This window comes from Rhineura floridana, chromosome 18 (assembly GCF_030035675.1).
Source record: "Rhineura floridana isolate rRhiFlo1 chromosome 18, rRhiFlo1.hap2, whole genome shotgun sequence".
Taxonomy (NCBI): Eukaryota; Metazoa; Chordata; class Lepidosauria; order Squamata; family Rhineuridae; genus Rhineura; species Rhineura floridana.
This window is the reverse complement of record NC_084497.1, coordinates 2,720,758-2,748,667: the sequence shown is the minus strand read 5'-3', so window position 1 is coordinate 2,748,667 and position 27,910 is coordinate 2,720,758. Positions and strand designations below refer to the sequence as shown.

The 27,910-nt window shown below is 47.3% G+C and overlaps 1 protein-coding gene and 1 pseudogene across 4 annotated transcripts in view; one reads left to right on the top strand and one right to left on the bottom strand.

Moving 5' to 3' along the window:
- The window catches only part of LOC133372398 (transducin-like enhancer protein 1), a 41,183-nt gene that overhangs the window by 8,758 nt on the left and 4,515 nt on the right, over positions 1-27,910 (bottom strand). The window contains exons 3-15 of one of the 4 annotated variants that reach the window (XM_061600941.1): positions 26,434-26,579; positions 25,734-25,797; positions 24,887-24,931; positions 18,763-18,825; positions 16,949-17,023; positions 13,398-13,593; positions 6,803-6,819; positions 5,289-5,393; positions 4,842-4,892; positions 3,786-3,932; positions 1,455-1,596; positions 343-524; positions 50-117 (exon numbers count right to left, since the gene is read on the bottom strand). In XM_061600941.1, the coding sequence (XP_061456925.1) occupies positions 50-117; positions 343-524; positions 1,455-1,596; positions 3,786-3,932; positions 4,842-4,892; positions 5,289-5,393; positions 6,803-6,819; positions 13,398-13,593; positions 16,949-17,023; positions 18,763-18,825; positions 24,887-24,931; positions 25,734-25,797; positions 26,434-26,579 (1,301 nt within the window). The remainder of the gene's footprint in view (positions 1-49; positions 118-342; positions 525-1,454; positions 1,597-3,785; positions 3,933-4,841; positions 4,893-5,288; positions 5,394-6,802; positions 6,820-13,397; positions 13,594-16,948; positions 17,024-18,762; positions 18,826-24,886; positions 24,932-25,733; positions 25,798-26,433; positions 26,580-27,910) is intronic. The other 3 variants (XM_061600942.1, XM_061600943.1, XM_061600944.1) reach the window with 3 other exon arrangements.
- On the top strand, positions 14,731-14,839 carry LOC133372972 (5S ribosomal RNA; annotated as a pseudogene).

Here is a 27,910-nt window from a genome sequence, read left to right as displayed (position 1 = left end):
GCACTCTCTCAGCCTTCCATGACCCCCCCCTCAGCACTCCATCACTTACGGCTTTGCAGAAGACATGCCCGTTGACAGCCCTGGGACCCGCAAATGGGAGTGAGGATCATAGGCAACCTAACCAGACCAGAGAAAAACGATTCGCTTTGGTTAATATAGTTGTGACGCTGGAAGTCGCTGCCTGCCTGTACCTGCAGGTCCCAGGTTCAATCCCCAGATCAGGTTGGGAATAGCCCCTGCTGCCAATCAGGATAGGCCATACTGGGCTTGATAGACCAATGGCCTGACTCAGTCCGAGGCAGATTTCCTGCTCCGTCCTTTCATGCTGATGGAAACGCTCACCAGAGGGGATCGCCCGTAACCAGCGGCCCCGATGACCGCTGCCCCGTTGAGCTGGGGGGTCACTAGATGCAGTCCGGCGTAGGCCCCGGCGCTTGCCATGTCACCGTTGACGGACGTGTGCGCTACGTTGAAGGCGGCTTGATAGGAGCTCTGGACGGTGAGTGGGCTCCGCAGGCTCAAGGCTGAAATTGAAGAACAGCATTAAAGAGGGGGAAAGGAAGGCGCAGCACTGCCTTTGAGAAAGCTTGCTGCTTCGTGCTGCTTATACTTCCAATGTTTCTAGTCCCTAGCGTCAGGACGCAGGCTCTGTGCATGCACCTGGGCTCTGGGCTTGAAACATAAACATCTCCCTCTCAACATTCTGCACCAGAATTCCTGGATTCTGCACTGAGAAAAGCCAAATGCTCCTACCCTGGAGATTTTATACAAATTGGCAAGTAATATTCTGCATAATAGACCCCGTTTCTACCAGTCACGTGGAAGGACAAGAGAGCACTACCATCCCTCCTGCCCCCAAATCAATGGTGAAGAGACACAATCTGCTCCAGATCCTTTTTCACTTCTGAGATTTCAATAGGCAACAGGCCTCTGCATTTTCAAGTTTCTAGTCCTTATGGCTACAGAGAGGAAAAAAAGCATGCAAGTGGCAGGGAGCATTCCAACAATCTGAACACATCTGTTTGTTTTTCCTTAGCAGCTCAATATACACGATTGCTTGGCGGGGTCTGTGACCATATAATAAAATTTGTTTTCTATTGTCTTAATTTAAGATTCTGGGATGCAGCAGTGGGGATCACACGTCTGAATTTTTCTAGGCCCATCTCCTAGCATGTAGAAACCTAGCATGCCAAGAAAAAAAGAGGAACCCTTCTTCCTGACACCCTAATTTTCTAGGTATGGGGAGATGATTTTTTTTTTTTAAAGTTTCAGCTTGGAAGCTCACTCTGCCAACCCCACAGCTTCACATCGTCCAAACTAAAAAAAACCTTCTGAACACCTTATACTGCCATTTGTATAAGCAAGGGTGACAGGCAAAATGGTTGAGGGCCAGTTTTACCTCCGCCCTTCCCAACAGGCCCAAATCACAGATGCACATTTGACCTTCCCATTACCGAGTGATTCCACTGTCTGCTTTGCGACCCCCGGACGGAGCTGTGGAGTGCTGCTGTTGCTACTGGAAGATCCTGCGGCCGTCCCTTCGCCTTGTGAAGTCGGGGTGCTGGACTTCAAACCAGGGGTGCCCGCTTTCTCTACCTGAAAGCCATTACTCATTTAATTTCATTACACTTTTGTCCCTTTTCTCAGGACAGTGGCCAGGTTCCTGCCCACACTTTTTGATTGTCACAGCAACCCTGCGAGGTATAGAGCAGCTGATAGATAACAAAGCAAGGCACAGATCACCCAGTAGCCTTTTTAAGTTTGATGCGTCTGAATTCCTGGTTTTAAACATCCAAACAGCTTGGGCTGGGGGTAGTTTTTAGGATTTATTAATTTTTAATCAAGTTTGTAGACCTCATGATGGCTTTATTTATTTTTCACACTGACACCCTACCTCAAGGAGCTCAAAGTGGCATGCATGATTCTCCCCTTCCCCATTTTAATCATCACAACAACCCTGTGAGGTTGGTTAAGTTGAGAGAGAGAGAGACTGCCTTAAGGTCATCCAGTGAGCTCCATGACCAAGCGGAGATTCGAACTCTGGTCTCCCAGGTCCCCCAGTCTGACACTACTGGCTCTCCTACTCTTAGGAAATGGCATGGAAAGCTTTTTTTGTCCACTGCTCATCATCTTAGAACTTCTTGGGGCATCATGCAACACAGCGGCAATGGTGGGAGATTCAGGGAGGGAGAAAATTCCTGCACTGAGCAGGGGGTGGACTTGATGGCCTTATAGGCCCCTTCCGACTCTACAATTCTATGAAAAGGAGGGATTTAGCCTTATCCTCTCTGAATGTGTCTGTCTTTTAAAGCCATCCAGTTGGTGCCTATCACTGCCTTTTGTGGAAGTGAGTTCCTTCTTTTCGCCTGCCCTGAATCTTCCAATATTCAGCTTCGTTGGATATCAATGAGTTCTAGTGTTAGGAGAGAGGGAGGAAAACTTTTCTCTATTCACTTTCTCCATGCCATGTATCATTTTATACACCTCTGTCATGTCGACTCTGACTCGCCTTTGCTCTAAACTAAAGAGCCCCAAATGCTGCAACCCTTCCTCACAGGGGCGTCGCTCCAACCCCTTGATCATTCTGGGTTGCCCTTTTCCAAACCTTTTCCAGCTCTACAATAACAGCTTTTTTGAGGCGAGGTGACCAGAACCATACACAGGATCCCCAATGCGGCCACACCATAGATGCAACGGCATTATCATATGAGCAGTTTTATTTTCAATACCTATTGATCCCTAGCATGGAAGAAAGAAGGGAGGGGGAAGAGAGAGAAGTGTGGATGTCACACCCTCCTGAATTTTGTTTTTCAAAAAACTCCTATAAATTCTGCAACAACGCCGCTCACGGCTTTTCCAGCCCGCACCTTCCGCAATCGGGTCAGATGTGGGAGGGCGGAGGAGGAGACAGGAAAACCTCACTCCCCTCCTTGCCCCCAAGGGAGGAATTTGTGGGATTCCTCTCCACAGCCCTGCCACTACACTGCAGGGCACCTCCCTTCCCTCCCTGGGCTTCAGTCCACAGATGGACCACAACTCGGCAAGCCTTGGATGTTGAGTCCGTAATGTAATGCAGCAAAAAGAAAAAGAAAAAAGAGAGAGTAGCAGCAGTGGCAGCAGCAGACTGACTGTGAACATTCCGTGGCTCCCTGTTCTGTCCTATCAGCTCTTGCTGGGGAAGGGTCCTAGTTCAGTGGCAGAGCTTCTTGCTCTGCATGCCAAAGGTTCCAGGTTCAATGGCATCGCCAGGTAGGACTGGGAACAACTGCAGTCTGAAACCCCAGAGAGCTGCTGCCAGTCAGGGTGGACAATCCTGGAGGGGCCAAGGGTCTCATCAGGGGAAGGCACGTTCTTACGTTCCTGAGGTTGTTCACCTGCCGCCACCAGTGTCCTTCGGCTGGCCCACACACGGGTGGTATGTTTTTAAACCTTTTTTTAAAAAATGATGTTTTTAAACCTTTTTTTTTCCCCCCCGCCCTGGGCTCCTGCTGGAAGGGAGGGATATAAATCAAATAAATAAATATTTTTAACAATGCTGTGCAAGTCGCTTGGAGACCTTTGGGTAATGAGCACCAAACCAATAGAACAACCAACAACAGAATTCAGGGCGCAGAAAGGACGATCAAACCCCAGTTTGGGAAGGGAAAAATAAATGAGAATCCCAAATGTAAAAGTCAGGGAAACTATGCAAGATCAGCCTCTTTTGACGCCACCCCCAATTGTCGAGGTCCCCCAACTGCCGCGTTCTGGCTCCCCAGCACACGCACACAACTCCTCCGACATACCACAACGGCATCCTTGGCAATCTGGCCTGGGGAGGAGCCACTGGAAGCAGGGCTCAGTTGCACCGTCTCTTTCCTCTGCAGGGCGGATTTGTCCACTCCGTTTTCCCGAGAGGAGAAGGAGTGGACGCTGTGGGGGGAAGAGGGGTCCTGGGAAAAGAGAGAGAGAGAGGAATCAGAGGGGGGACTTCAGCTCAAATAAGAGCCAGCTGCTTTCAACGGAGTTTGGAGAATGGGAATTCTTAGCATTTGCGCAGCAACTTCAGATACCTTGGGCGGCCTCCAGCACTGCCGTTGTGTGAGCAGAACAGCCTCCCTCTTGCGAAATGGGACTCCCCTTCCTTTTGACATTTAAGAATCCAGCTGGGGGTGGGGGTGGTTCCGCACCCAACCTAGAGTTTTGCATGAGAGCTCTCATGCACATGCACGTGTGAAATTCCGCCTCTGTGGAGGAAGGTCATCTCTGCTGCCCTGAAGGCATCTTAAATCCAGAGGTGTAGTTATCTGGGGTCTCAGGGTCTCAGACCCCTTATTTTGGGGGGAGCTGGGTCCCAGCCAGGTCCCTATATCTCCAGCATCCTATGAACCTCTCAGCACAAAAGGGGAGTGTGCAAGAGCCATTGAGAAGACTCTTCTCAGTAGCTAACACACTCCCTTCCCTTTCATGCTAATAGGCTCCTTGAGACATCTGCTAGTGCGTTAGCCACTGAGAAGAGTCTTTTCACCTGCTTTCTTGCCCTTTCCTGCTGATTGGAGCCAATCAAAGGGAAAGGAGGCGAGTCAGCCACTGAGAAGACTCTCCTCAGCAGCTAACACACTCTCCCCTTTCATGCTGATTGGCTCCTATGGTCGCCTGCTATTATGGGAGAACAGGCTAAGGAGTGTAGAGATGACAGTGGAGAGCAAGCAAGCGAGTGAGGGGGTGTGGCGTGACTATCATGAAGGGACCCTGCGCTTCTGAATTTGCTGCTAAGTTACTGCTTAAACCTTCCCAAAACTGATCCACCGCCCCCACGATTGCCCACAGGAAGCTGAAATATATATATACTGTATACATACACAAAGTTCATCAACCACAAGGTTCTCTTCACTCTTGTCGCCATCGCTGCCCTGTGAGCAAAAAGGAGGTAAAAAAACAAATATAGAAGCCTCTCCAGAACTGGATGAACAACATACCCACCCGTCTGTCGCATACGCCTTCCGTGGTTCTGCAGAGAATACCATGCCGAGCGTCAAACAAATCTGTCTTCAACACACTAAAAGAGCCTTTGCCAACCTGGTGCACTCCACATGTTTTGAACTACAACTCCCATCAGCTCTTCCACCAGCCAATCAAACAAGCCTACCCAAACATATTCACAGCTAAGTCCTACTCAGAGTGGACCCTACTGCAATTAATGAAACTAAAGTTAGCTGTGCCTATTAATTTCGAGGTAGGACTCAGCTGAAGGCAGCCCATCATTTAATTTACCAACATTTGCCGGAAACTAAAAAGGACCAGCGTACGTAGTCTGTGCCATATTCCTTTTCTTCGGCTTTCCTCTTTTTGCTGCTGTTCAGGTACTCTGAAATGGCCCGCATCCGTTCTCCGTTTGACAGGGCTAAAGAACTCTGTAGAAAGGGTGGGGGGAAGAGAAGCAGAGTCAGCAGCGGACCTCGAGGCAGCAGCGTGACGCAGCTGCAAAAAAGGCTAAGACGGTTGCAGCCAACGTTTCTTGAACCAAGGTTTTTCAAGTCAGAGGCAGCCAAACTTCCACTTATACTCTGCACCAGGCAGCCTTCATCTGAATTCTCGTCCACTCTTGTAGTCTTATCATTTTAACTGCCATTTTGCATTATTTTTATTGATTTCTTTGTTTTGTTTTATTTTATATTTATCACTGTTCAGCCTCACGTCCACAGATGTTATTGGACAATAGCTCCACTCATCCTTGGCCATCGGCTAAGCTGGCTGTGACTGCTGCAAGTTGTCATCCCACAACATCTGCAGACTCAAGCTTGAAGAACAGTGGTAATTTTATCAGAGGCTGGTGGTCTACACAGCAGTACCTCAGTTAACAAAGTAGAAAGAATAACATGGAAAGAATAGGAATAGGTTCCTACACTTGTTCATAGATGGTGGGGGCAGCTTCAACAGGGGCTTTAAACGGTGCCCGCCAGGCATCCTCCCCCTCCCCTCTTTCTCCTTCTCTGAATGGTATTGGATCCTTCCCTCCCCAGCCCTGGGAGAAAGCAAGATATCTTTTCATGCAAAGCAACCACACATGCTTGTCAGTTTACTGACAGCAAAGGAAAGACATAGGCTAGTCAGTTTCCCCTTAAAGCAAAGGCATAGGCTTGTCAGTTTACTGACAGCAAAGGAAAGACACAGGCTAGTCAGTTTCCCCTTAAAGCAAAGGCATAGGCTTGTCAGTTTACTGACAGCAAAGGAAAGACACAGGCTGGTCAGTTTCATCTTAAAGCAGGAGCACAGGCTTGAAAGTTTATCCATAGCAAAGCAAAGGTAGTCAGTTTCACCTTTAAAAATGCCTTTGTTTAAAGGAGCTTTGTCCCTGGAGGTATTACTGTAAATATATTTGAGCAATTACAATAAAGAAAATTAAATATCACGGGGCAGCACGCTTTCCTGCCCCCGCTCATGAGGCGGGAGTCGCATGGCCCCTGAAAATGCACCCCACCCCGCAAAAAACAGAGCACCCAAGCACAAGGAGAGAGGAAAACCATTTCCAACAGCACAATAGGCCGCTTCCAAAGCTGTTCCAGCAATTGTTTGGTTCAACATATTCGCCCTGCTGCCTGTTTTTGCAACCTGCTCCCAACATACACACACACCCTTTTCTTATTATCATTATTATTATTATTATTAGAAAATTAAACGCCAAGAGCCTCTACACTTTATTATCTCTCTCTCCCCATGTTTGAAAGTGCTCTCTCAAGCTAGCAGGTACAGGAAAGTGTGTGTGTGTGTGTGAGAACAGGAGAAGACCTGAACAGCGTAAAAAGGAGGGGGGGAGACTTACGGGACCCGGGTCTCTCTCTGTCGCCATAGCAACACGGATCAGCAACAGGGCAAAGATGGAGGAGAAAGAGAGAGAGAGAAATATTTTAGCCTCGAAACCAGAAGAATCCCTCCTCCAGCCCACCACGCACGCACCATCAGAGCAAATCGGAAATTTCCAAACAAAACATTGAGGAGCAGGTTTTAAATTGTTGCCTGTGATGTTCCTATATATTAGTGTATATATGGTAAGTGCTGGTTGTTTAGAGTATACATGGTAAGTAGTGAAAGAGGAGGGGGAGTGAATGGGCAATAGAATGCTTGATGATTGGCTGAATGTTTAAAATGGCTGACAGTATAAATGAAAGGATGACAGGTAAATCTGGGTGAATGTGAGGTGGTAAATTGTGGAATAGGGGGGAGAAGAGAAAGAGTGGATTGCTTGGTGGGGTTTGAGAGAGTTGTTTGTCAGGAGAGAGTGAAGAAGGAGGGAGGTGGAGTTCGGATTAGTATTGAGTAAAACCATATGCTTATGTGCCTTAAGAAGAAATCCTGTTAATCTTGTTAGTTTTGTTATCTGTAATAAATACTTAATTTGGTTTACCAAAGGCCTGATCCTTGGCTGGGGTTTCACAGACCAGAAGGGAGGGTAAGGTAATGACCAAGGCTGAAGGGGAACTGTAACAAATGGTGGCAGCGGTGAAGAGAATAACAATACCAGTATTCAGAGTCTCTGGGAATACTAGTATTGGGACGTTACTGGTGGTTGCCTAGCAGGGGGATCTGTTGAGATCTGTGCTACAGCGGGGAGAGAAATCATAAGAGACAGCGGTCCGGACTGGTGGAGTCCCTGGTGGTGCCTAGAGACAGGCAGTAACCACGAGCAGGTAGGAACCTGACAGGGAGAGCCAGGGAAGGACGCATCACTTGTGGTGTCAGTAGCGGTGGGATACGAACAACAGAGAATCCAGATACGAACCAAAGAGAGTCCCAAAGACACGTGGTGACAAAGGAGACTACATCACAGGTGTTGGCTGTAGCAGTGAGATACGAATACTAGACAATCCCTAATAGTTGTGTGGCAAACAGAAATAACAAAACAAGATTTCTTGTGAGAGTGACTGGCAAAGAGTGTGTGGCAAAGAGTGAGTGAACTCAAACACCATGGCTGAATACATAAAAATGAAAAGAGAGGAGCTGGTGGAGAAGTGCATAACATTCAATTTACCTCATGAGGGTAAAGGGGTAGATGAATTGAGGGTAGCACTTATAGGATTTGCAACTGCCCAGCAAAAACAACCTGTCAGAGAAGAGACCCCAGAAGGATATTTAAGCAATCCCGCTTATATAGAGTACTTGAGAGAGAAGTTGAGGATGGAAGGTGCAGAAAAGGAAAAACAGAGAGAGTTGGAAGCTGAGAGATTGAGGATGGAGGCTGAGGAAAAAGACAAGCAGAGAGAGTTGGAAGCTGAGAGATTGAGGATGGAGGCTGAGGAAAAAGATAAACAGCGGGAGTTGGAAGCTGAGACATTGAGGATGGAAGGTGCAGAGAAGGAAAAACAGAGGGAGTTGGAAATTGAGAGAATGAGATTGGGGTTTGAGGAGAGGGAGAAGCAACGAGCATTGGATGCTGAATTACAAGTAGAAAAGTTAAAATTTGATAGAGAGAAATTTCACTCTGAGGAGACAAGGAAAGAGAGAGATGGAGCAAAAATAAAAATTACTCCAAAGGACTTTGCTGTCTATGAGCCTGGTCAAGATCCTCAAATTTACCTCAGCACCTTTGAAAAAGCAGCTCAGTTGTGGGGGCTACCTGAAGATAAATACATGCAGTATTTATCAAACCTGATTAAAGGGGAATTGGCTGAGGTATACCAATATTTCCCCTCAGACAGGCCCGTCACCTATGCTGAATTCAAAGAAGCAGTGTTTAAAAGATTCAGACTGGGGCCTGATTATTTTAGAAAGCTTTTCAGAAACTGCCAGATACAGACAGGGAGGTCTTTTGTGGAACTGGGAGCAAAGTTGATGGATATATTTGGAAAGTGGATGAGTAGTGCCAAAGCTCAGTCAGTGGAAGAGGTGAAAAGCCTCATGATACTGGGTCAATTATACCATCAGTTACCACCAGAAATAAGGCTCCTGGTCAAAGACCGTACCCCTACATCTGTGCAGGAGGCCGCAGAGATGGCGGATCACTTCGCCTCCAATAGAACTGGCTGGGTGGGGAAAACATCAAGAGAGTTTAAACCCAGACCATACAGTGCTGGCAGAAGGGATGTGGTACCACAGCGAGTGAGTCCTCCATTAAAATCTGAAGGGCACAGGACACCCCAGAGTGGATCTGTGTACCCTAAAAGTGAGGAGAAATTATGCTACAAATGTGGTAGACCAGGGCACCTACGTTTTCAATGTGAGGTTCCCAACCCCATTAGTAATCCTGCTCAGACAAGGGCAGTGAAAACAAAGCCCAAGGCTTTAGAAACAGCGAAAAAGGTTCAGTTTTGCCAGATAAACTGGACAGAAGTAACAGACCTTGATTCAAGTCTGAGAGAGGAAATGAGAGTACAAGGGGCAAATTATTGGGCATTGCTTGATACTGGTGCCGCTCAGACATTACTGAGGCCAGATTTAATAAAATCTGAAGAAATATTACCTCAGGAAACAGTGACTATCCAAGGAGTGAGGGGTCAACCAGAAAGTTTGCCTGTGGCCCTGGTGGAAATGACTTGGAGAGGCCGAGAGGGCCGATATAAAGTAGGCATTAATGCCCAGCAACAAGAACCAGTAATACTGGGAAGGGATGTAATGGGCGCCCAAGGAAAGATCTATGTAGTGACCAGACAGCAAATTGGCAGAGAAAAAGAAGCCATATTAAGGGGGGCTGAAACAAACAGGGTGGAATCTGTTAACCAGCCTCAGGTCACCATAGCAACCACTAGCAGGCCTGCTGAAGAAGACAAACTATCAAGTGGTCTCTGGGGAAGAAGCAGAGCAATTCAGGGAAGAGCTGCATAAAGATATCAGTTTGAAGCAGGTAAAGGAACAAGCCCTGACCCAACAGATTCCTTTCACTGACAAACTGAGGAATCAAGTTGTGTGTGAGAATGGGATTTTATATAGACTGTGGATGCCTGCTGAGAGAAAGGATGAATGTGAACCAGTGAAACAAATGATGGAAGTAGTGAAAGAGAATTTGAGTCATGCACAGGAGAAGCAAAGTTACTGGTATGACAGAACAGCCAGAGAATGTGTGTATGATGTGGGAGATATGGTTATGGCGTTCATACCCAGGAAACATGACAAATTACAGGCTAACTGGGAAGGACCATATACCATCAGAGAAAGGCTTGACACAGTGACATATGTAATCACCACAGACCAATTAAACAAAAGCAAAGTGGTTCATGTAAATATATTAAAGCCTTACCATACCAGGGATGCAAGGGTGTTGCAAGTTACCTTATTCCCTGAGGGAAGTGGGCCTGAACTTCCAGATTTGGTACAGGAAAGCAAAGACAAAGGAGGGGTAGATCAAGTGGAATGGTCAGAGGAGGTGAAGGAGGAAGTAAAAGAAGAGATTCTGAGAGTTTTGAAAACCTATAGGAATCTCTTTAGCAACAAACCTGGCCGAACCAGTATAGTTATACATTCCATTGATACTGGAGATCATGCCCCAATCAGATCTGTTCCGTACCGTGTGAATGGGAAAGTTTTGAATGAGATCAAAAAGGAGGTGGAAGAGATGCTGGAATTAGGAGTGATCAGGGAATCCATCAGTTCCTGGGCCTCAAGTATTGTCCTGGTTCCGAAAAAAGATGGAACGACAAGGTTTTGCATTGATTATCGGCTAATCAATAAAATTACTGTCCCAGATGCGTATCCTATGCCTAGGGTAGACGCTATGTTAGAGTTATTGGGGGCAGCAACCATTATCTCTACACTAGATCTCTGTAAAGGATTTTGGCAAATGGAACTAGACGAGCAATCCAGAGCCAAAACTGCCTTCAGTACACCAGATGGGTTATATGAGTTTGTGACCTTACCCATGGGACTAAGGAACTCACCAAGTTCATTTCAGAGGCTAATCAATACTGTGTTGTGAGGCATGTCAGATTTTGCAGTGGCCTATATTGATGACGTGGCCATTTTTAGCAAGTCGGTGCCTGAGCATGTCCAACACCTGACAACAGTATTAGAGGCCTTAAGAAAAGCAGGCCTCACAATAAAAGCTAAGAAATGCCAGTTTGGACTAAAGGAAGTAATCTATTTAGGACATAAGGTGGGGAGTGGGAAAATCACCCCCTTATGGAGCGAGGTGGAGGCAATACAAACGTGGCCGATCCCCTTAACCAAAAAACAAGTAAGGGCATTTCTGGGTGTGGCTGGTTTTTATAGGAAGTTTGTGAGAAATTTTGGGGAAATAGCAACCCCCTTGCATGAATTGACCAAGAAGAAGTGTTCTGAGCGTGTGGTATGGACGGATGAATGTCAGAAGCCTTTTGATCTGCTGAAGCAAGCCTTGTGCCAAGGACCCATATTAATAGCACCAGACTATGAGCAACCATTCATCGTGGCTACAGATGCGTCAGACCTCGCGCTGGGAGTCGTCTTGCTGCAGGAGAGAGAAGGCACCAGACATCCAGTGGCGTATCTGAGTCGCAAGCTGACGCCGAGGGAGAAAAACTATTCGTCGGTCCAGAAGGAGTGCCTAGCGGTCGTGTGGGGACTGAACAAGTTGCGCCCATACGTGTGGGGACAAAGATTCACAGTGACTACGGATCATCGGGCCTTGTTATGGTTGCAGACTATGAAAAACCATAACACTATGCTGCAGAGGTGGTCCTGGGCCCTACAGGACTATCAAGTGGACTTCCAGTTCATCAAAGGCAAGGACAATGTACTGGCCGATGGAGTTTCCAGGCAAGTGGCTGGGACTGCAGCGACGTGACCAGACAGAGGAACAAAGAAAGACATTTTCCCCATAGAGACTTTTATTTGTTAACGCGACGTATAAATCCTGGAACAGGAATAATACTCTGCCGTTGTTTAAGGGGGGGGGAAATGTGATGTTCCTATATATTAGTGTATATATGGTAAGTGCTGGTTGTTTAGAGTATACATGGTAAGTAGTGAAAGAGGAGGGGGAGTGAATGGGCAATAGAATGCTTGATGATTGGCTGAAGTTTAAAATGGCTGACAGTATAAATGAAAGGATGACAGGTAAATCTGGGGGAATGTGAGGTGGTGAATTGTGGAATCTGGGGGGAGAAGAGAAAGAGTGGATTGCTTGGTGGGGTTTAGAGAGTTGTTTACCAGGAGGGAGGTGGAGTTCGGATTAGTATTGAGTAAAACCATATGCTTATGTGCCTTAAGAAGAAATCTTGTTAATCTTGTTAGCTCTTAATTTGGTTTACCAAAGGCCTGATCCTTGGCTGGGGTTTCACAGACCAGAAGGGAGGGTAAGGTAATGACCAAGGCTGAAGGGGAACTGTAACAAATGGTGGCAGCGGTGAAGAGAATAACAATACCAGTATTCAGAGTCTCTGGGAATACTAGTATTGGGACGTTACTGGTGGTTGCCTAGCAGGGGGATCTGTTGAGATCTGTGCTAGAGCGGGGAGAGAAATCATAAGAGAGAGCGGTCCGGACTGGTGGAGTCCCTGGTGGTGCCTAGAGACAGGCAGTAACCAGGAGCAGGTAGGAACCTGACAGGGAGAGTCAGGGAAGGACGCATCACATTGCCCTCCCTATTTCTAAGTGGGTTAAGAAGGGGATCTGAAAGGGGGGGGCAGGAACAAACAGCATGCTATTCCTGTTACACCATTTTTTAAAAAAGTTACCATAGCCAGTGGGGAGTTGTGATCGCCTGCAGTGAGCGCCTGCTGGCGCTGGGCGATTAGCCAAGAACGCGTTGCAAAAAAGCAGGTTTCTTCCTCAGGGAATGGCTAACTAGTGCAGGCAACTAGTTGTTAGTGATTTCTTTCTCAACTAACGTGAGCTGGTAGCTTGTCTGAAGTTAGCAGCAAGCCTGCATATCTGGGCACCCTTTGATTTTCATATGCATTGCTGGTTCCACCCAACTGCAGTACTCCTGAATCTTACGAACAAACAAGTAACATTCGTTCACTCAGATAACATAAACTCACTGATCATTTCCACACAAAACCCAACCAGGTCTGACAGCAAAACAACGTAATTCACTGAATTTTTGTTCAAATTATTTGCTCCCCTCCACCTCCCAGGATTCAACGTTTGAATCATACCCCATTTTATTGGGAAAAAACAGAAACATAAAATGCATCAAAAAGGCAAAAACATTAGCAAACAGGAAACAGTGGCCACCAACTGCCTCTCACATCAAAACCTGAAGCAGCCTTGCTTTTGGGGGGAAGTAGAGGGGACGTTTCATAGTCATTCAGCTGCTGGCACATCATGATAGCAGAAACAACCTCCTTGTACAGGGGCAGCCTACCTTGGATAGCACAGAGAAGCCCCAGGGCTTGGCCATCGCCTTTCACGTCTGGGCTGTCCTCTGTCGGAGGCAGCAAGCTAGACTAGGCATCGCCCCAAAATAAAATAAAACCAACCCTGCCAGAAGACGTCTGCTCCCATACCTCTGTGGTCCGCGTCGAGCAGCCCTCTGTCGTCCTTTGCGAGAAGCTGAGCTTGCGCGCCCAGCGCTCCGGATAGTGCCAGCAGGCCAGAGGCACTGCCGAGGGTGGCCAAACTTGCCGACTGCACACCAGAAGGGTGAGGGGTGAGCGGGATGGGTGGTGCATGGTGCGAGAGGTGCTGTGCTTGGAACTGGTGCTGACGGGAGACAGAAGGGGATTTTTTTTAAAAAAAACACAAGAAAACTACACAAAGGATTTTAGGATGAAACAGGGCTATATTTAACGTTAGCCCTGCTCAGAACTCACTGAAAATAACGCACATGACTGATTTAGGTTCATCAGCCCCATGGGTCTCCTCCAAATACAATTTTGTTGGCTACAACCTGGTCTAGCAACTATAGAAAGTTCCGCTGTACGAGTCAAGAGATCCAGGTTCAGATCCTGACACTTCGAGCATGCCTGGTTCGATTTAGGAAGGAGCTTAGCTCTGTGGCAGAGCACCTGCTTTGTACGCAGCAGGTCCCGGGTTCGAAACCCGGCATCTCCAGGTAGGACTGGGAATGTGTCCTGCCTGAAACCTTGGAGAGTCGCTGTCAGTCAGCGATGACAATATGGAGTTAGATGGAAAAAGCAGCTCCTTCAGTGTCTATTTAAAGCAAATACTTATTTAGAACCATGAGGGCCAGAATCTTGCTTTATCTTAAAAGAAAAGTACATAGTTCAATACATAAGTGGTCCATCACATAAAAGGTAAAAAGGGGGCTGTCCCTCTCCTCTGCCTTCCCTGTAATTTCTATAGGGGGCATTCCCAGAGCTTATTTGTGTGCTCATTCCAACTCCTCAATGATGAGGGGAGAGTGATATTTATATATCATGAATGAGATATCATGCACACACTATAGCACAGCAGCATGGTGCAATGGTTAGAGTGTTGGGAACAGGACCCAGGAAACCAGGGTTCAAATCCCCCACTCAGCCATGAACCTCACTGGCTAACTTAGGGCCTGGCGCTGTCTCTCAGCCTGAACTACCTCACAGGGTTGTTGTGAGGATGGCCACCGTGACAGGGGCAGGCACCATATATGCCCTGCCCCGTAGCAGGATATAAATGTAAACAAACATATGGCAAAGTTGGGGATTTTCTAGGTCTGGGGAGGGGAACCACCCCTCTGCACATGCTCTGGGGTGTGTGTGTGGGCAAGCTCATTGGTGGCACGTGGCTCCCAGAGAGACTACAAGCTGCCAATGTGGCCCTCTAGCTGGAAAAAACTGCAATTTACCAAACTGTTTCAAAAAGCTGTCTTTCGCTTATTATGTTTTGTACCATATCTTTGCCTACGGCCATACTATCCTGAATATGCCCAATCTCGGAAGCTAAGCAGGGTCAGGCCTGGTTAGTACGTGGATGGGAGACTGCCTGGGAATCCCAGGTGCCGTCGGCTTAGAGGGAGGCAACGGTCAACCACCTCCAAATACCTCTTACCATGAAATCCCTATGAATATATATGCAAAAAAGATTCATAGCATTGCCACAAGTCGTAATCGACGTGAAGGCATACAGCAACAACAATCGTAGCTTTTTAAAACAACAACTAATTTTTGCGGTTTTATCTCTGTCGCCTCTGTTGCTCATGAGGAAAGCGAAGGCTAAGAATCAACAACACAAATACACAACAACGTAGAATCAGCCAGGAAAACCCACTCGCCAGAAAGCTGGTTTATTTCTCGCACACCGACAGCCCCCCACCGCCGTTAGAAGCACCCGTGCTTTCGACAGAGCTGGAGAAACTGGGTCAGCTTCTCTTTCGCTAGCCTTTTAGATTAAATATCACCATTCGTTCTAAAAAGAAAGAAAACGCTTTCAAAAGGGAACCAGTAGGAAGAGGAGAGTTTCCTTCACTGGCACGTCACCGCAATCTAGTTTCCCCATCTAGATTGAAAATCTTCCCTCCCCCGTCCTACCCCTACACACACCTGTTCCGTTGCACACTCCCAGATACAACCTTTCAACACTACAAAGTCATCCCCCCCCCAAAAAATCCTCTTTTCCCTGAAGTAATTACAGGTAAAACCAGAGTTAAGAGTCCACTAAATAAAACAGGGCCTCTGTGTGCGTGCACAGTTTGGAATCAAGTGCAAAAAAATCAGCATAGAGACCATTTCAGTCTTTTCTTTTAAAAAAGGAAGTTTCCAATCCTTAAGAGAAGCATTCCTCAAGCTGTCAATTAGATATTTCGGGGTGAGACTGTCCCCTGAAAAGACCTCTCTCACAGGGGGCAAGAGTCTTTAACTGCCGCACTCTCCATGCATGCTCTCTCAAGTGGCGTGATCAGAACAGAGAAGCATGCAGACAGCCAACAGGCAGCCTCCTCCCAACAGCACCCAATTCTGTTGCACCTCTGCATAAGGAGGGATGGGACTGGGCTGATGGGAGTTGCAATCCAACTGGGTCCCTGTGAAGTGCAAGGGTGCACAACAAGGGTCTTTTTCAGATAAGTTCATGCAATAATCATTCCCGCTATTTCCTATGTTCAGGCTTGAGTGCCAGTCTTTCTATGCACCACTTATTTTTTTGGGGGGGAAGGGTGTTACGGGGCTTAATGGAACCTCAAGGTTTGGAGAAATAAAAAAATCCATAAGGAAGGAAAATGCCAAGAATGTGTGTAGCCTCCATAGAAGGTCGATTATCTATCTGGAGAGGAATGGAACAGAGTCTCTCAGAAAAGGGCATGGCCGGCAGGCACCCTGAAAATAGAATACCCTGGAAAAGGGCATGGCTGGCTGAAAAGGAACACCCCACACTGAAATATTCCGCTGCATATTCCTCCTTGATATATCTCACACAACTGGCATCATTTGCAAGAACCTTTTGCCATTCCGCGGGATCACGTGCCCACCTCTGTTCCAGACATCCCACTCAGGATCCCCAGCCCACTGCACTAAATCCAATTACCCATGGCCATTATCATTATCGTGCTCCTCCGGTTAGAGCCTCTTCTAATCCGCTCATTAACCGCAGCAATGGAGCGAGTGGCTGCTTCTGCCAACGCACCTCTAAAACAAGCCTGTTTCCTTCCTTCCCTCCCCCTCGCTCTAACACACAGAGTGGCGCGCAGGGCTCTTGACAGCAAATGCATCAGACTGGCAATGGGGAGACATTAGATTCAGTTTGCATTTAAGGACGACACCCCCCCATCTAGTTTGCACTTCCCAAAACAAGACACACACCGAAACGCAGTCATCCTTCAAGATTCGCACAGCCCCGAGTCGGGCCAGGCAGTTCTCCAGCCAGCAAACATGTGCAAAAATACATGTAATGAGGAAAGCGTGTGTCGACGCACATACAACTGAAAATAACCTGCAAAAGTTGCATTATTCAGCAAGCGCCTTCTGTGTTAACTTTTAAACGCCCACCGAAAACTGTTCTGTTCTGCCAGGTTTATGCAAGCAGTTAAGAAGATGTCTTTTTGCAATAGCTGACCTCTGCTTTTGCCGTTATTTTTAACGTTTTTACTGCACATGGGAGGGAGGGAAGGGGGGGTTCCACATACCCCAATCGCCACGTTCAGTTCTGCCATAGTCACCTGCTTTGCACGTTCCACCGCCTGGACCACCTGCTGTTGATGCTGATGGAGACAAGGAATGAAAAAGATTTTTTTTTAAAAAAAAGATTAACATGTATAGGCAGAGAGAGACGGAAATAAGGATATCAGAGGAGCCTTTCAGCAGATGGATCAGGCTACAGGGGGCCCATCGTAGCCTAGCCTCCTGATCTCACAGTGGCCAAGCAGATCCCTCAATGGCGAGCCCCAAAGCGTGGAGGCAAAGCTTGGCTATCCTGGCTAGTAGCCACCAATAGCATTATCCCCCATGAGGTTGTTTAATCCTCTTTTAAAGCCATCCAAATAATCCTCCTTGTTATCAATCAATCATATTAAATGCATTCAGTGTTGTGGGCCTGTGGAACTCCCGCCCACGCTGGGATGAGATGGGCACGCTCCTTGCTGTGAGCTTCAGGTGCATGGCTAAGACCTTCTTGTTTCCCCAAGCATTTTAAAGTAGCACTTGGTTTTACAGTAAATTGTCAACGTTTCTTTTTTTTCCCCTTGCATGGTTTGTTTCCACACAGCCTGCTTAGAAATGCAAACAATTAAGCGGTATATAAACAAGTAAGTATATATTATTATGACTGATTTCATTGGTGAATCCCTTCTTGTGAGGCATCCCAAAGCCATTTACAGTGTTCATAATATCTGTCTATCTTTGTTTTTATTTATCTATTGCATTTATACCCCACCTTTCCTCCAAGGAGCGCAAGGTGGAATACAAACGCAATTCTCCCCTGCCTGATTTTATCCTCACAACAATCCTGTAGAGACTCCCCGTCTGAAACCGCTGGAGAGCAGCTGCCAGTCAGTGTAGATAATACTAAGCTAGATGGACCAAGGGTCAGACTTGATATAAGGTACGTTCCTACGTTCAATCTCAGTGGCTACAGAATGCTGAGTTCTTGTAGGGGGCAGAAAACCAGGAAGGAGGAACGGAATGGAGTGCGTTGGAAAAGAGCATGGCTGGCATGCTAAACAAGAGCTCTCTTTTCCGGCCCATCTAAGGCTGCATTCAGACATGGGGTTTATTACATTAGTTTTCCTGATAATGGGAGTGCTTTTGTCCCAATTTCTAATCTTTCACACTGCGGGGCCTGTTGACTTATGGAATGGGGGCTTTTTGACTGATGTGCCGCCACGTTGCGCAAAATTTCATTCCTGCCAGGGGGCGTGTTGTGCCGCAATAGTGACTGTCATTGGACATGTCGGCGCTCCCTCCCCGCTTTCTACACTTGCACACTTCCGTTCCCCTGTGATTCTCCCATGAAAATGGTGAGAGAGAACTGTAGGCCGGTATAACCGCCCCAATTTTTTGTTTTAATGTGTTTGTAAAGATATTTTGAAGTCTGATTTTATGACGAGTGTTTTTAACTGTTCTGTTTGTTTTCTGGGCTCCTACTGGGAGGAAGGGCGGGGTATAAATTTAATAAACAGATACATTTCATTACTTCACACCCACAATTTTCTGGGTGCATGAGGTTGCAAACATTCCCCCCCCCCCGGGAGCCGTTAACACAGAAATGAGTGCTAAACGTCCACAATATTCCTCTCGATTTCCAAACATGGCTTTTACATCGTGTGAAAGATCAAATAAAATTATCAGGGAATTATCAGGTCAGGAAACGTCGGGAAAACAGAATAAACTGCCGTCTGAACGCAGCCCTAAGCCTCTCCCTGCCCCCCCCCCGATTCTTCACATTTAAGAAGGGCATCAAAATCTCCTGTGAGATGCAACGGCTATCAGACAGACAACTCACCTCCTGGGACAAGAAGGGGATGAGCTGAGCGCAAATGACGTTGAGGCGCTTGGCAATCTCTGTCTGCAGAAAGCAGGGAGGGGAGAAAGACAAGGGAAGTTGGGGGAGGGAAGACGACAAGATATCAGCCAGGATTCTGCAGCAGCAATGCCATCAGCACCTTCCACTTCCCAACAGAAAGGGCCCCCCTGTAGATCAGTGGTCGGACACCTGATTGGCATCCCGAAGGCCCCCAGTCTAATTCCCTGGTAGGGAAGATCAGGCAACAGGGGAAGACCCTTCTCTGGTCAGCAGCTCCTGCCAGTCAGAGTAGGCAATGCTGGACATAAGGCAACAAAGGAGAGGGCCTTCTCAGTGGTGGCCCCCAAATGATGGAATGATCTCCCTGATGAGGTGCACCTGGCGCCAACACTGTTATCTTTTTGGCACCAGGTCAAGACTTTCCTCTTCTCCCAGGCATTTTAGCATGTGTTTTCAATTGTTAAAAAATTTTAAATTGTTTTTAAAAGCTGTGTTTTAAATTTGTATATTTGTTTCTAATGTTTTTAGTTACTGTAAACTGCCCAGAGAGCTTCGGCTATGGGGCTGTATATAAATACAATAAATACATAAATAAGAACATCAGAAGAGCCTGGCTGCTGGCTCAAGCCAAAAGGGGCCCACTAAGTCCAGTGGCCTGTCCTCTGTGGTTTGCAGCAGCTGGTACTTGGAAGCATAGCCATCACGGCTAGTAGCCACTGACAAACCGGCAGTCCTACTCGAAACAGGAGGCAGGGCCAGAAGTTTCTATACTTCTCCGTGGGAGGTAATAAATCAGCCTTCAGTCTCCCGTCCTTTCTCAACGACATGGCACTGATCCCTCCCACCTGTGGCAGTGCCCCCGCCAGGCTGCAGCCAATGTTAGCCCTACTTCGAGTAGGCCCATTGAAAGTAATGGACTAAGGCCCATTGATTTCAATGGGTCTAATCTGTGAAGGGGCTTAATTGGATGCAACTCTCTGGGGCGGGGATCCGCAAGCCTGGATGCCGAATGGGGCCCTCTAGGCTTTTTTTAATCTGGCCCTCGGCACTCTCCCAGGACCACATATTCAGGGAGTGTTTCTACCTGGCTACAGTGCATCCTTGGGACTTGGACTTGTGAAGACAGAGAGGCACAGCAGAAGGTGTGTAAAAACTAGAAGACAGCAGAGAGGCAAAAATTGCACCTGTTGCCCCGCCCACCTCCACCTCTGGCCCCACCCACTGCTGGCATGTGGCCCTCAGAAGATTGCAGAGAAGGGAACATGGCCCTTGGCCCTGAAAAAGGTTCCACAGTTTAGCGAAACACGACGCCCAGCCGTTTAATCAACATCACCAATACCTCTGAGCATGCACAGAGAGACTTCCTCCACCACCACCACCCCCGTTGCTTTTTTTGGGGGGGCGAGCTCTTTACACCGCAGGGAAAGCCACACTCACACAATCAGGGCACCCCAGCATCACAAGGATAATCGTTTAGGAGGGTGGCATTCCTCCTGTTCAAAAGGATCCGTGTCTATCCCAGTTTGGGAAATAAAAGCATCGCGCTCGCGCACGCCAGATGCACAAGCAGCCATCCACCAAAAGAAGGGGGGAGAGAGAGGAACTGAGGCGTTGGCAGTAGGTACTTTCTGGGAAAGATTTAATTCTCTCCTGGGGCCTGCAGTAATGGATTCTCTTTTCTAATGCACTGATGGGCTCACTCCTGGGGGAGACACAGCCTCCAATTCACTCGCGCACGTTAATGTTCAATTTAGTGGCACTTTAACGCTCGCAGTATGAAAAATGATCAGGCCTGCCTCGGAGGGCTTCCCTCCCTTCCTCCTCTCCTCTAGGCATCTCTCCTTTTGTGCAAGGGGGAGAAAATAAAAGCGACAGCCTGTTTCTGCACATAGACTCCCCCACAAAAAAAGAGGCTGCCAAACAGGCGTAGCTTGTTCCAAAACCACAACAAAGCGTTTCATTATCCCCCCACCCCCAGAAAAAAAGAGGGGGAAAGGAAATACCTATGCTATAGATAAGGATTGGCCGCAGACCGGAATGGGAAACTGTGGTTTGAAGTGGGTTTGCGTCAAACCACGGTTAGGCATTGCACAGGGCGAAAAAGAGCCCCCGTTCAATTCGCTCTCTCCGATTTTTAAACAGAAAGAGACAGGACATGCCAGCAGTCGGAGGAGGAGGAGGCGGCCTTTTGGGTTAGAATTAATGCCTCGATCCGGTCGACCCTGCTACCGCACCAAGGGCTGAACCCGAGACCGCCTGTGTGCGAAGGTCTACCGCTGAGCTATGGATGCTCCCCATTGCATTCCTAAAAGGTACATTCCTATCTGGTCACCCTGGGCAGGGCTTGTTGGGAATTTGAACCCAGAACCTCGTGTCCTAAGCAAGAATCATACCCCCAGACAAGGGTAAGGGAACCTCAAGCCTGGGGGCAAAATATGGCCCTTGGAACTTCCCCCACGCCATATGGCTTCTTCACCAGCCTTGCTTTGCACCCTCAGGATTTTTGCCTGAACAGAAAGCAACCTGGACAGCAACTCATGCCTCTCGCTTGTCTGGGTGGAGGATAGACAGGGGTGTGTGAGTATGTGCAGAAACTACTCTCCTACAGAGAGATAACATTTTAATTCATTGCTTCACCCTCTTTTTCCCTTGGCCCTCAGAAGGTTGTGCCCAGAAGGGAATGCGGGCCCCCAAAGACATTCAGACCAGGCCTGGTTCTTGGTGAAGTGGTGGGCTCCTGTCAAGGCTGTACCAAATTCACATTGGATGTGTGTGTATTGTGTTGCATTTGTATTAGAGAGGGGAGGTGTTTTTCCTCTTGTTTTGAGGGGAGTGACTAGGGCATCACCAGTTGTTCCTTCTGTGAAATGGGTATTTTTGTGAAGCCCATGACAGATTTCCAAATGAGGCCCAATCCACACTATAAATTGAATGCCGTATGATACTACTATAAACAGGCACAGCTTCCCCCAAGAAAAATTGGGAACTGTAGTTTGTAAAGAGCGCGGAGAGTTGTTAATGGAGACCCCCCACTCCCCTCTCACAGGTACAATTCCCAGAGTGGTCTAACAGTCTATCTCTCTTCCCAGGGAACTCTGGTAACTGTAGTTGTGCGAGGGGAATAGGGAGTCTCCTAACAACTTTAAACTGTTTTTAAAAGCTGTGTTTTAAATTTGTATATTTGTTTCTAATGTTTTTAGTTACTGTAAACTGCCCAGAGAGCTTCGGCTATGGGGTGGTATATAAATACAATAAATACATAAATAAGAACATCAGAAGAGCCTCGCTGCTGGATCAAGCCAAAAGGGGCCCACTAAGTCCAGTGACCTGTCCTCTCCCAGTCTTTAACTTCTCCTTGTCCTCAAAATGATAAAACAAATACAGTCCCACCTTACAGGGTTGTTGTAAGTTAGCTGATACTTATATCCAGCTGGGTCGCACTCAGAACTGAATTTAAAGGACCTCATTTGGTCAGATCCATTAATTTCAATAGACCTGGATTCCGAATTTGACATCAGGCGGATTTGTACCGTACATTTAAAGCACATTTTCAAGGACACGACTGCCCCCAAAGAGTCCTGGGAACTGTAGTAACCCCACTCACAGAGACTACAGATTCCCAGCACCCTGAACAAACTACAATTCCTACAATTCTTTGGGGGAGAGACCATGTACTTTAAATGTGCGTCAGATGTGTTTTAAACGTATGGCGTGACTGGATTCAGCCTTTATTTACTTACAAAGATTGCTACCACCCCCAATCAGCTTTAGGGAGGTACAAAAGGCGAAGATTGGGGATTTGAGCCCCTGAACCTCTCAACCCTGCAGGGGTGGTGGTGGTACAGAAATTAAGCACAGGAAGAAGAGGAAGAAAATATTCACATAAGCCCTGCGACCGTCAAGCTGGATTACTAAACTGAACTCCAAGCCAGCGTCGAGGTTCCCGGCCCAGCCTTTATTACACAGGAACACAGGGAGATGCCTTATACCATGTCTGATTGTTGATCCATCTAGCTCTGGCAGCGGCTCTCTTTCTGGCAGGGGTCTTTCCCAAAGCCTCGCTGGAGATGCCATCGGAGACGCAATTCAGATGCTCTGCCACACAGCGTGAGCCCTTCCCCAAATAAGAAAAATGGCCAATAAGACTTGCGATGGGGAAATAGCTTGTGGGGGGGTGGCATTAAAAAATAAGCCTACTGGTCAGGAGGACCACAGGACCTTAATCTACGGGGGGCAGCAGGCCAACAGAGGAAGACCAGGGGTGGTGGTGAGGTTAGTGTAGAAAAGGATCCATCAGCACACCGAGGTGATAACCCCTAAGGCTCTCGGCGCACAAGCTCCCATTTGTCATGCAGCGGCTGTCAAGAGCCCAGAGTTACGAGCTCTCGTTAAAAGGGGGGGGAGAGAGAGGGAAGGAAAAACCCCCAAAGAAATGTAGACAGGCTACTGGCAAGCAGCCAGTGGCACCTGAAGCCGGCTGTAAATCCTACCGTCTGCACAGCCGGAGGAAACAGGAGAATTCCAAGAGAGAGCCATTTTTTAAAAAGAAAAGAGGAGGGGGCAGGCATGAAGGAAGGGGAGGCGGAGAGGAGAGGAAGGGGAGGACCAGATGGCAGCGTTCCAAGGGCCGGGTTGCATATGGTGTATAAAGTCATGAATACGAGAGAACTGCTTACGGACGGATCAGAACGAGGCCTCCCCAGCAAGCACCAGATGCCTCCGGGAAAGCCACAGAGGAACCACCAGCCGTCTGTCCCCTGCCTTTTTCTGCCTTTGCCCCAGCTGGCTGCTGCTGGTGTTTATAAAAAGGAAGACTCCCCAAGAACAGGAAAGGGCCCTTTAGCGGCCAGGGCTTAGTAGTCACCGACAGGCAAAGATCCTCCATGAAATTTATCCGAACCTTTTCTTTTCCCACACAGGAGCTTTGCCAGGTGGAAAGTCTGTGGCTGGAAGGGGCGTGGTCTAGGGGGAGTCCCGAGGGCTACACAGAGAGGTGCGGAGGTTCTCGTTCTCCGTTTAGACCGTGAACAGCAAACTTTCAGATGGTGTTATGTGGGAGGTCTCCCTGAACTCTGAGGAGCCTCCCCCTTATCCCTGCATGAGTTCCTGTTCTTAAGACACAGAGGATTTGGGAAATGAACGCTATGAAGACTCCTCCAGAAGCCTGCGATCGCCCTATTCCAGCCTGGGATCTTCACTCCTCATAGTCGGCCACCCTTAGCCTTGCAAAGTGCGTCGCTCCTTCAATGCCTCCTTCCTCTTCCGGACGATAAATCGGCAGCTACCGGGGACTCCCTCTTCGAGACCACTCACACCCTGAACATAGCTCCCTCACTGCCCCTTACACACGGAACACCCTCCAAAAATACTTCCATGGCGCCACCTCCATTCAAATACATTCCTCAGAACTCGGTTCAGATCTGTGAGACCGCTGGCTTAAGGAAAAGACCTCTGAAACCATTGGAACTCAGGCCCAGCAAGAATTAAACTACCTTTTGGGTGCCCCATCCACCCAGGCACCTGCCCCTCTATACAGCAGACAATTGTGGAAAAGTCCATGGCCACAATAACTGAGACAGGCTGCAGGCACATGCAAGGTCTTCAATACTGGCACAAAACCACTGACTGGCATTCAAAGGGCAAACTGAATAGGATTGTTCTGTTGCTCTTTAGCCCTTGCCCCTTCCCCTTGGTAATTTATTATTAATTATTGTTCTGATAATTGTATACCGCCCTCCAAGAGTTCTCAGGGTCATGAACACTTGACAGACAAACACAAGATAAAACGTCAGCAATTCTTGGTCGTCTTTCTTACTGTCAAAATGTAGATTGCCGGCTCTCTGGGGCAGGGACCTGCTTGCTGTTGGACCATCTTTTATTATTATAACAACAACAACAACAACACAATTGTTACCATCCCTTTCATCCTGAGGTCCCGAGTGTAAAATGCATTCTTAAAAACAATTGAAAACTTACAATCACATTTTGACCTGAAACGATGGCACTTTTGAAGTAAGAGTTAAATGCACAGACACACACACACTCCTTCAACATCTTTTTTATAAAAAACAACATATGGACACACATGCTTGCAAAGACTTACCTGTTTGTGCATTTCAATGTTCAATCCGTAGGACATTTCATAGTACTGCAAGACAGAGATCAACAAAGGATTCTAAAATAAAGACCCCCATGAACACAAGAGGCTTAAAGGAAGGAATTTGCTCGTGGCCTCAGTCTCCCATCTGCGTAATGGGCACGCCGTAGGGCTCCTAACCAACTCTGCCGAGTTTTCGGAAGGAGTAAAAGATAGCTTGGAGCACCTGAAAGCATTGCACAAATGCTAACACGTCATCATCAATGACAATCACTATATGGGACCACATAGAGTCACATAACCCCCCACTACCAGACATTGCAAAAAAGAAAAAAACCAAACCCACAAATAAATCATGTGTGGGGAACCTGTGGCCCTCCAGATATTGTTGGATCAGATCTCCCATCAGCACCTGCAGGGCTGATAACCAACAGCCAGGGATGATGGGAGTTCTAATCCAGGAAAATCTTCAGGGCCCTGGGGGCCGCCTTATCACCCTGTCCCGTCCTCCCGGCCCCTGGGTTTATCCTCACTGTATAAAACCGGGGTGGCCCTGGGGTGGGGCAAAGAGGGCCCAATCGACTCCCCTCCTCCACTTTGAAGCCTTGTGTCGCTTTCTCGGCTTACACACTCAAAAGGCTTCAGTAGCAGCGAGAGATGGCAACCGAAGATGGGACGATCGCTCAAAGCGAGGCCGCTCGATTAAACCATCACGTCAGAATGCAGCCCCAGCAACTGAAGGCCAGGGACATTCGTCAGCTTTGTTTGGGGGGATTTCTTTTCTGCCATCATACCAGCCTCCTCCCCCCCCCCAAGATGAAATGCACAAGCGCTCCAGCACCAGGATGCTTACCATGACATAATGTCTCTGGATTTCTGTCTTTTCTGTAGCGAGTTTCTCACATTCCAGCTTCAAGCTGTGAAAAGGGTAAGGTTGTTCAATAATTTATTCAAACTCCCCCCCCCAATTCATAGCTTGGGCAAGCTACCACCAAATAAAACATTGTCTAGCTTCTGATTTTTTTCTACGAAGAAGCACCCATGCGTATCCCAGAATGTTTGCACAGTCATAAGGTCTAGGAACTTGGCTTTGTTTAAATTCTGTTAGAAGGGGATGGAGTTCAGGGGTTGAACATCTGCTTTGCTTGCAGAAGGGTCCCAGATTTGGTCTCCAGTTAGAACGATACAGTAGCAGATGTTGAGAAAGAACCCTTCCTGCTGAAGACTACTCTGGGGAACCCTGGCATGAATGGACAAGAGAGTCTTGAGTTTGTAAAAATCAGCTACGTAATTTTTCCACACCCTAAAAGAAATATTTTTCAGGTGTTGAATTGCAGAATTCTTCCCAGTTTAATTCAAGAAATAGGGGCAGGGGGGAGGGGGAGAGATAAAATAAATAAAATAACGATCTGCCTACACATCCAGAACTTTGGGGATGCCATCAATTTTAGAGATGGCAGAATTTCTGCTGAGGCTGCGTGCACACGCACGCACATGGAAACAAGGCAAAGAATGTCTCCACACACCCCATCCCGAAAAGCTGGCAATTTTACCTGTGGTATTGGTTTTGCAAGAACTGAAATTCTTCCTTGATGCGGTCCAAGATCTCCGGGTAACTCAGCTTCAAGGACTGGGGGGCCGTTGAGACTACACTGGAAGCAGCAGCTGCAGTGACAACGGGTGGTGCCTGTAGGTGAGCCTGAGACACGTAGAGAAAGCTCCAATCACCACCTGCTGCAGACAGTAGTTAACCCTCCGACTGGGAGGAAGGGAAGGATATAAATTTAATAAATAAACCCTCTCTGTTCTCTCTCCCACCCACCCCCAATCCTGGTCCTTCAGGGTGAAATTATCTTTCCTTCTAACCATAAGAAAATGACACCTTTCCAAAGCTAGGTGTGCTCATAGAATCAGAGTTAGAAGGAACCTCAAAGATCATCTAGTCCAACCTCTTGCTCATTCAGGAAGCCCACTACTACAACATCCCCAATAGGTGGTCGCCACCCTCAAACCTTGACCAAGATCAATGTACTATGCCTTTTCAAAATGTTGGAGACTTCTTTTTCAACATGGGCTTCCTGCACAATCCACTACATATCTGCTCAGGAGTAAGACCTGCTTAGTTCAATGAGATTTACTCCCAGGGAATTTTTATAGGTTTTCAGCCTTAATCTGAAAGCATGGATTAATAGATTCCTTATATAAATAATATTTAGCAAAAAATAACCACCAAGAATTATTTAGGGTGCAATCCTACACACACTTACCTAGCAATAAATCCCTTCGACTCCAATGGGGTTACTCTCAAGTAGACATGTACAGGCTTGCACTGTTAATGACTCCAGCTGAACAAAAGTTCCCCCACCCCGAAATTCTGTTTATTGTTTAAAGCACAAGGATTCAATCCGAAAAGTTGTCATTGTTGTTATTAGATTAATTTATATACCACTTAATGCCAAAATAGGCCCTCAAATGCAAAGATGTATCACTGAACACCAAAGTCAGGATCATTCAGACCATGGTATTCCCGATCTCTATGTACGGATGTGAAAGTTGGACAGTGAAAAAAGCAGATAAGAGCAAAATCAACTCATTTGAACTGTGGTGTTGGAGGAGAGCTTTGCACATACCGTGGACTGCGAAAAAGACAAATAATTGGGTGTTAGAACAAATCAAACCAGAACTATCACTAGAAGCTAAAATGATGAAAGTGAGGTTATCCTACTTTGGACACATAATGAGAAGACATGATTCACTAGAAAAGACAATCATGCTGGGGAAAACAGAAGGGGGTAGAAAAAGAGGAAGGCCAAACAAGAGATGGATTGATTCCATAGAGGAAGCCACAGACCTGAACTTACAAGATCTGAACAGGGTGGTTCATGACAGATGCTCTTGGAGGTCACTGACTCATAGGTTTGCCGTAAGTCAAAACTGACTTCAAGGCACATAACAACAAAGCAATTTACAAGTGTAAAAGACAATGACACAAGTTTGGTCAGAGCTCTGGTAACATCTCTAACTATCCCC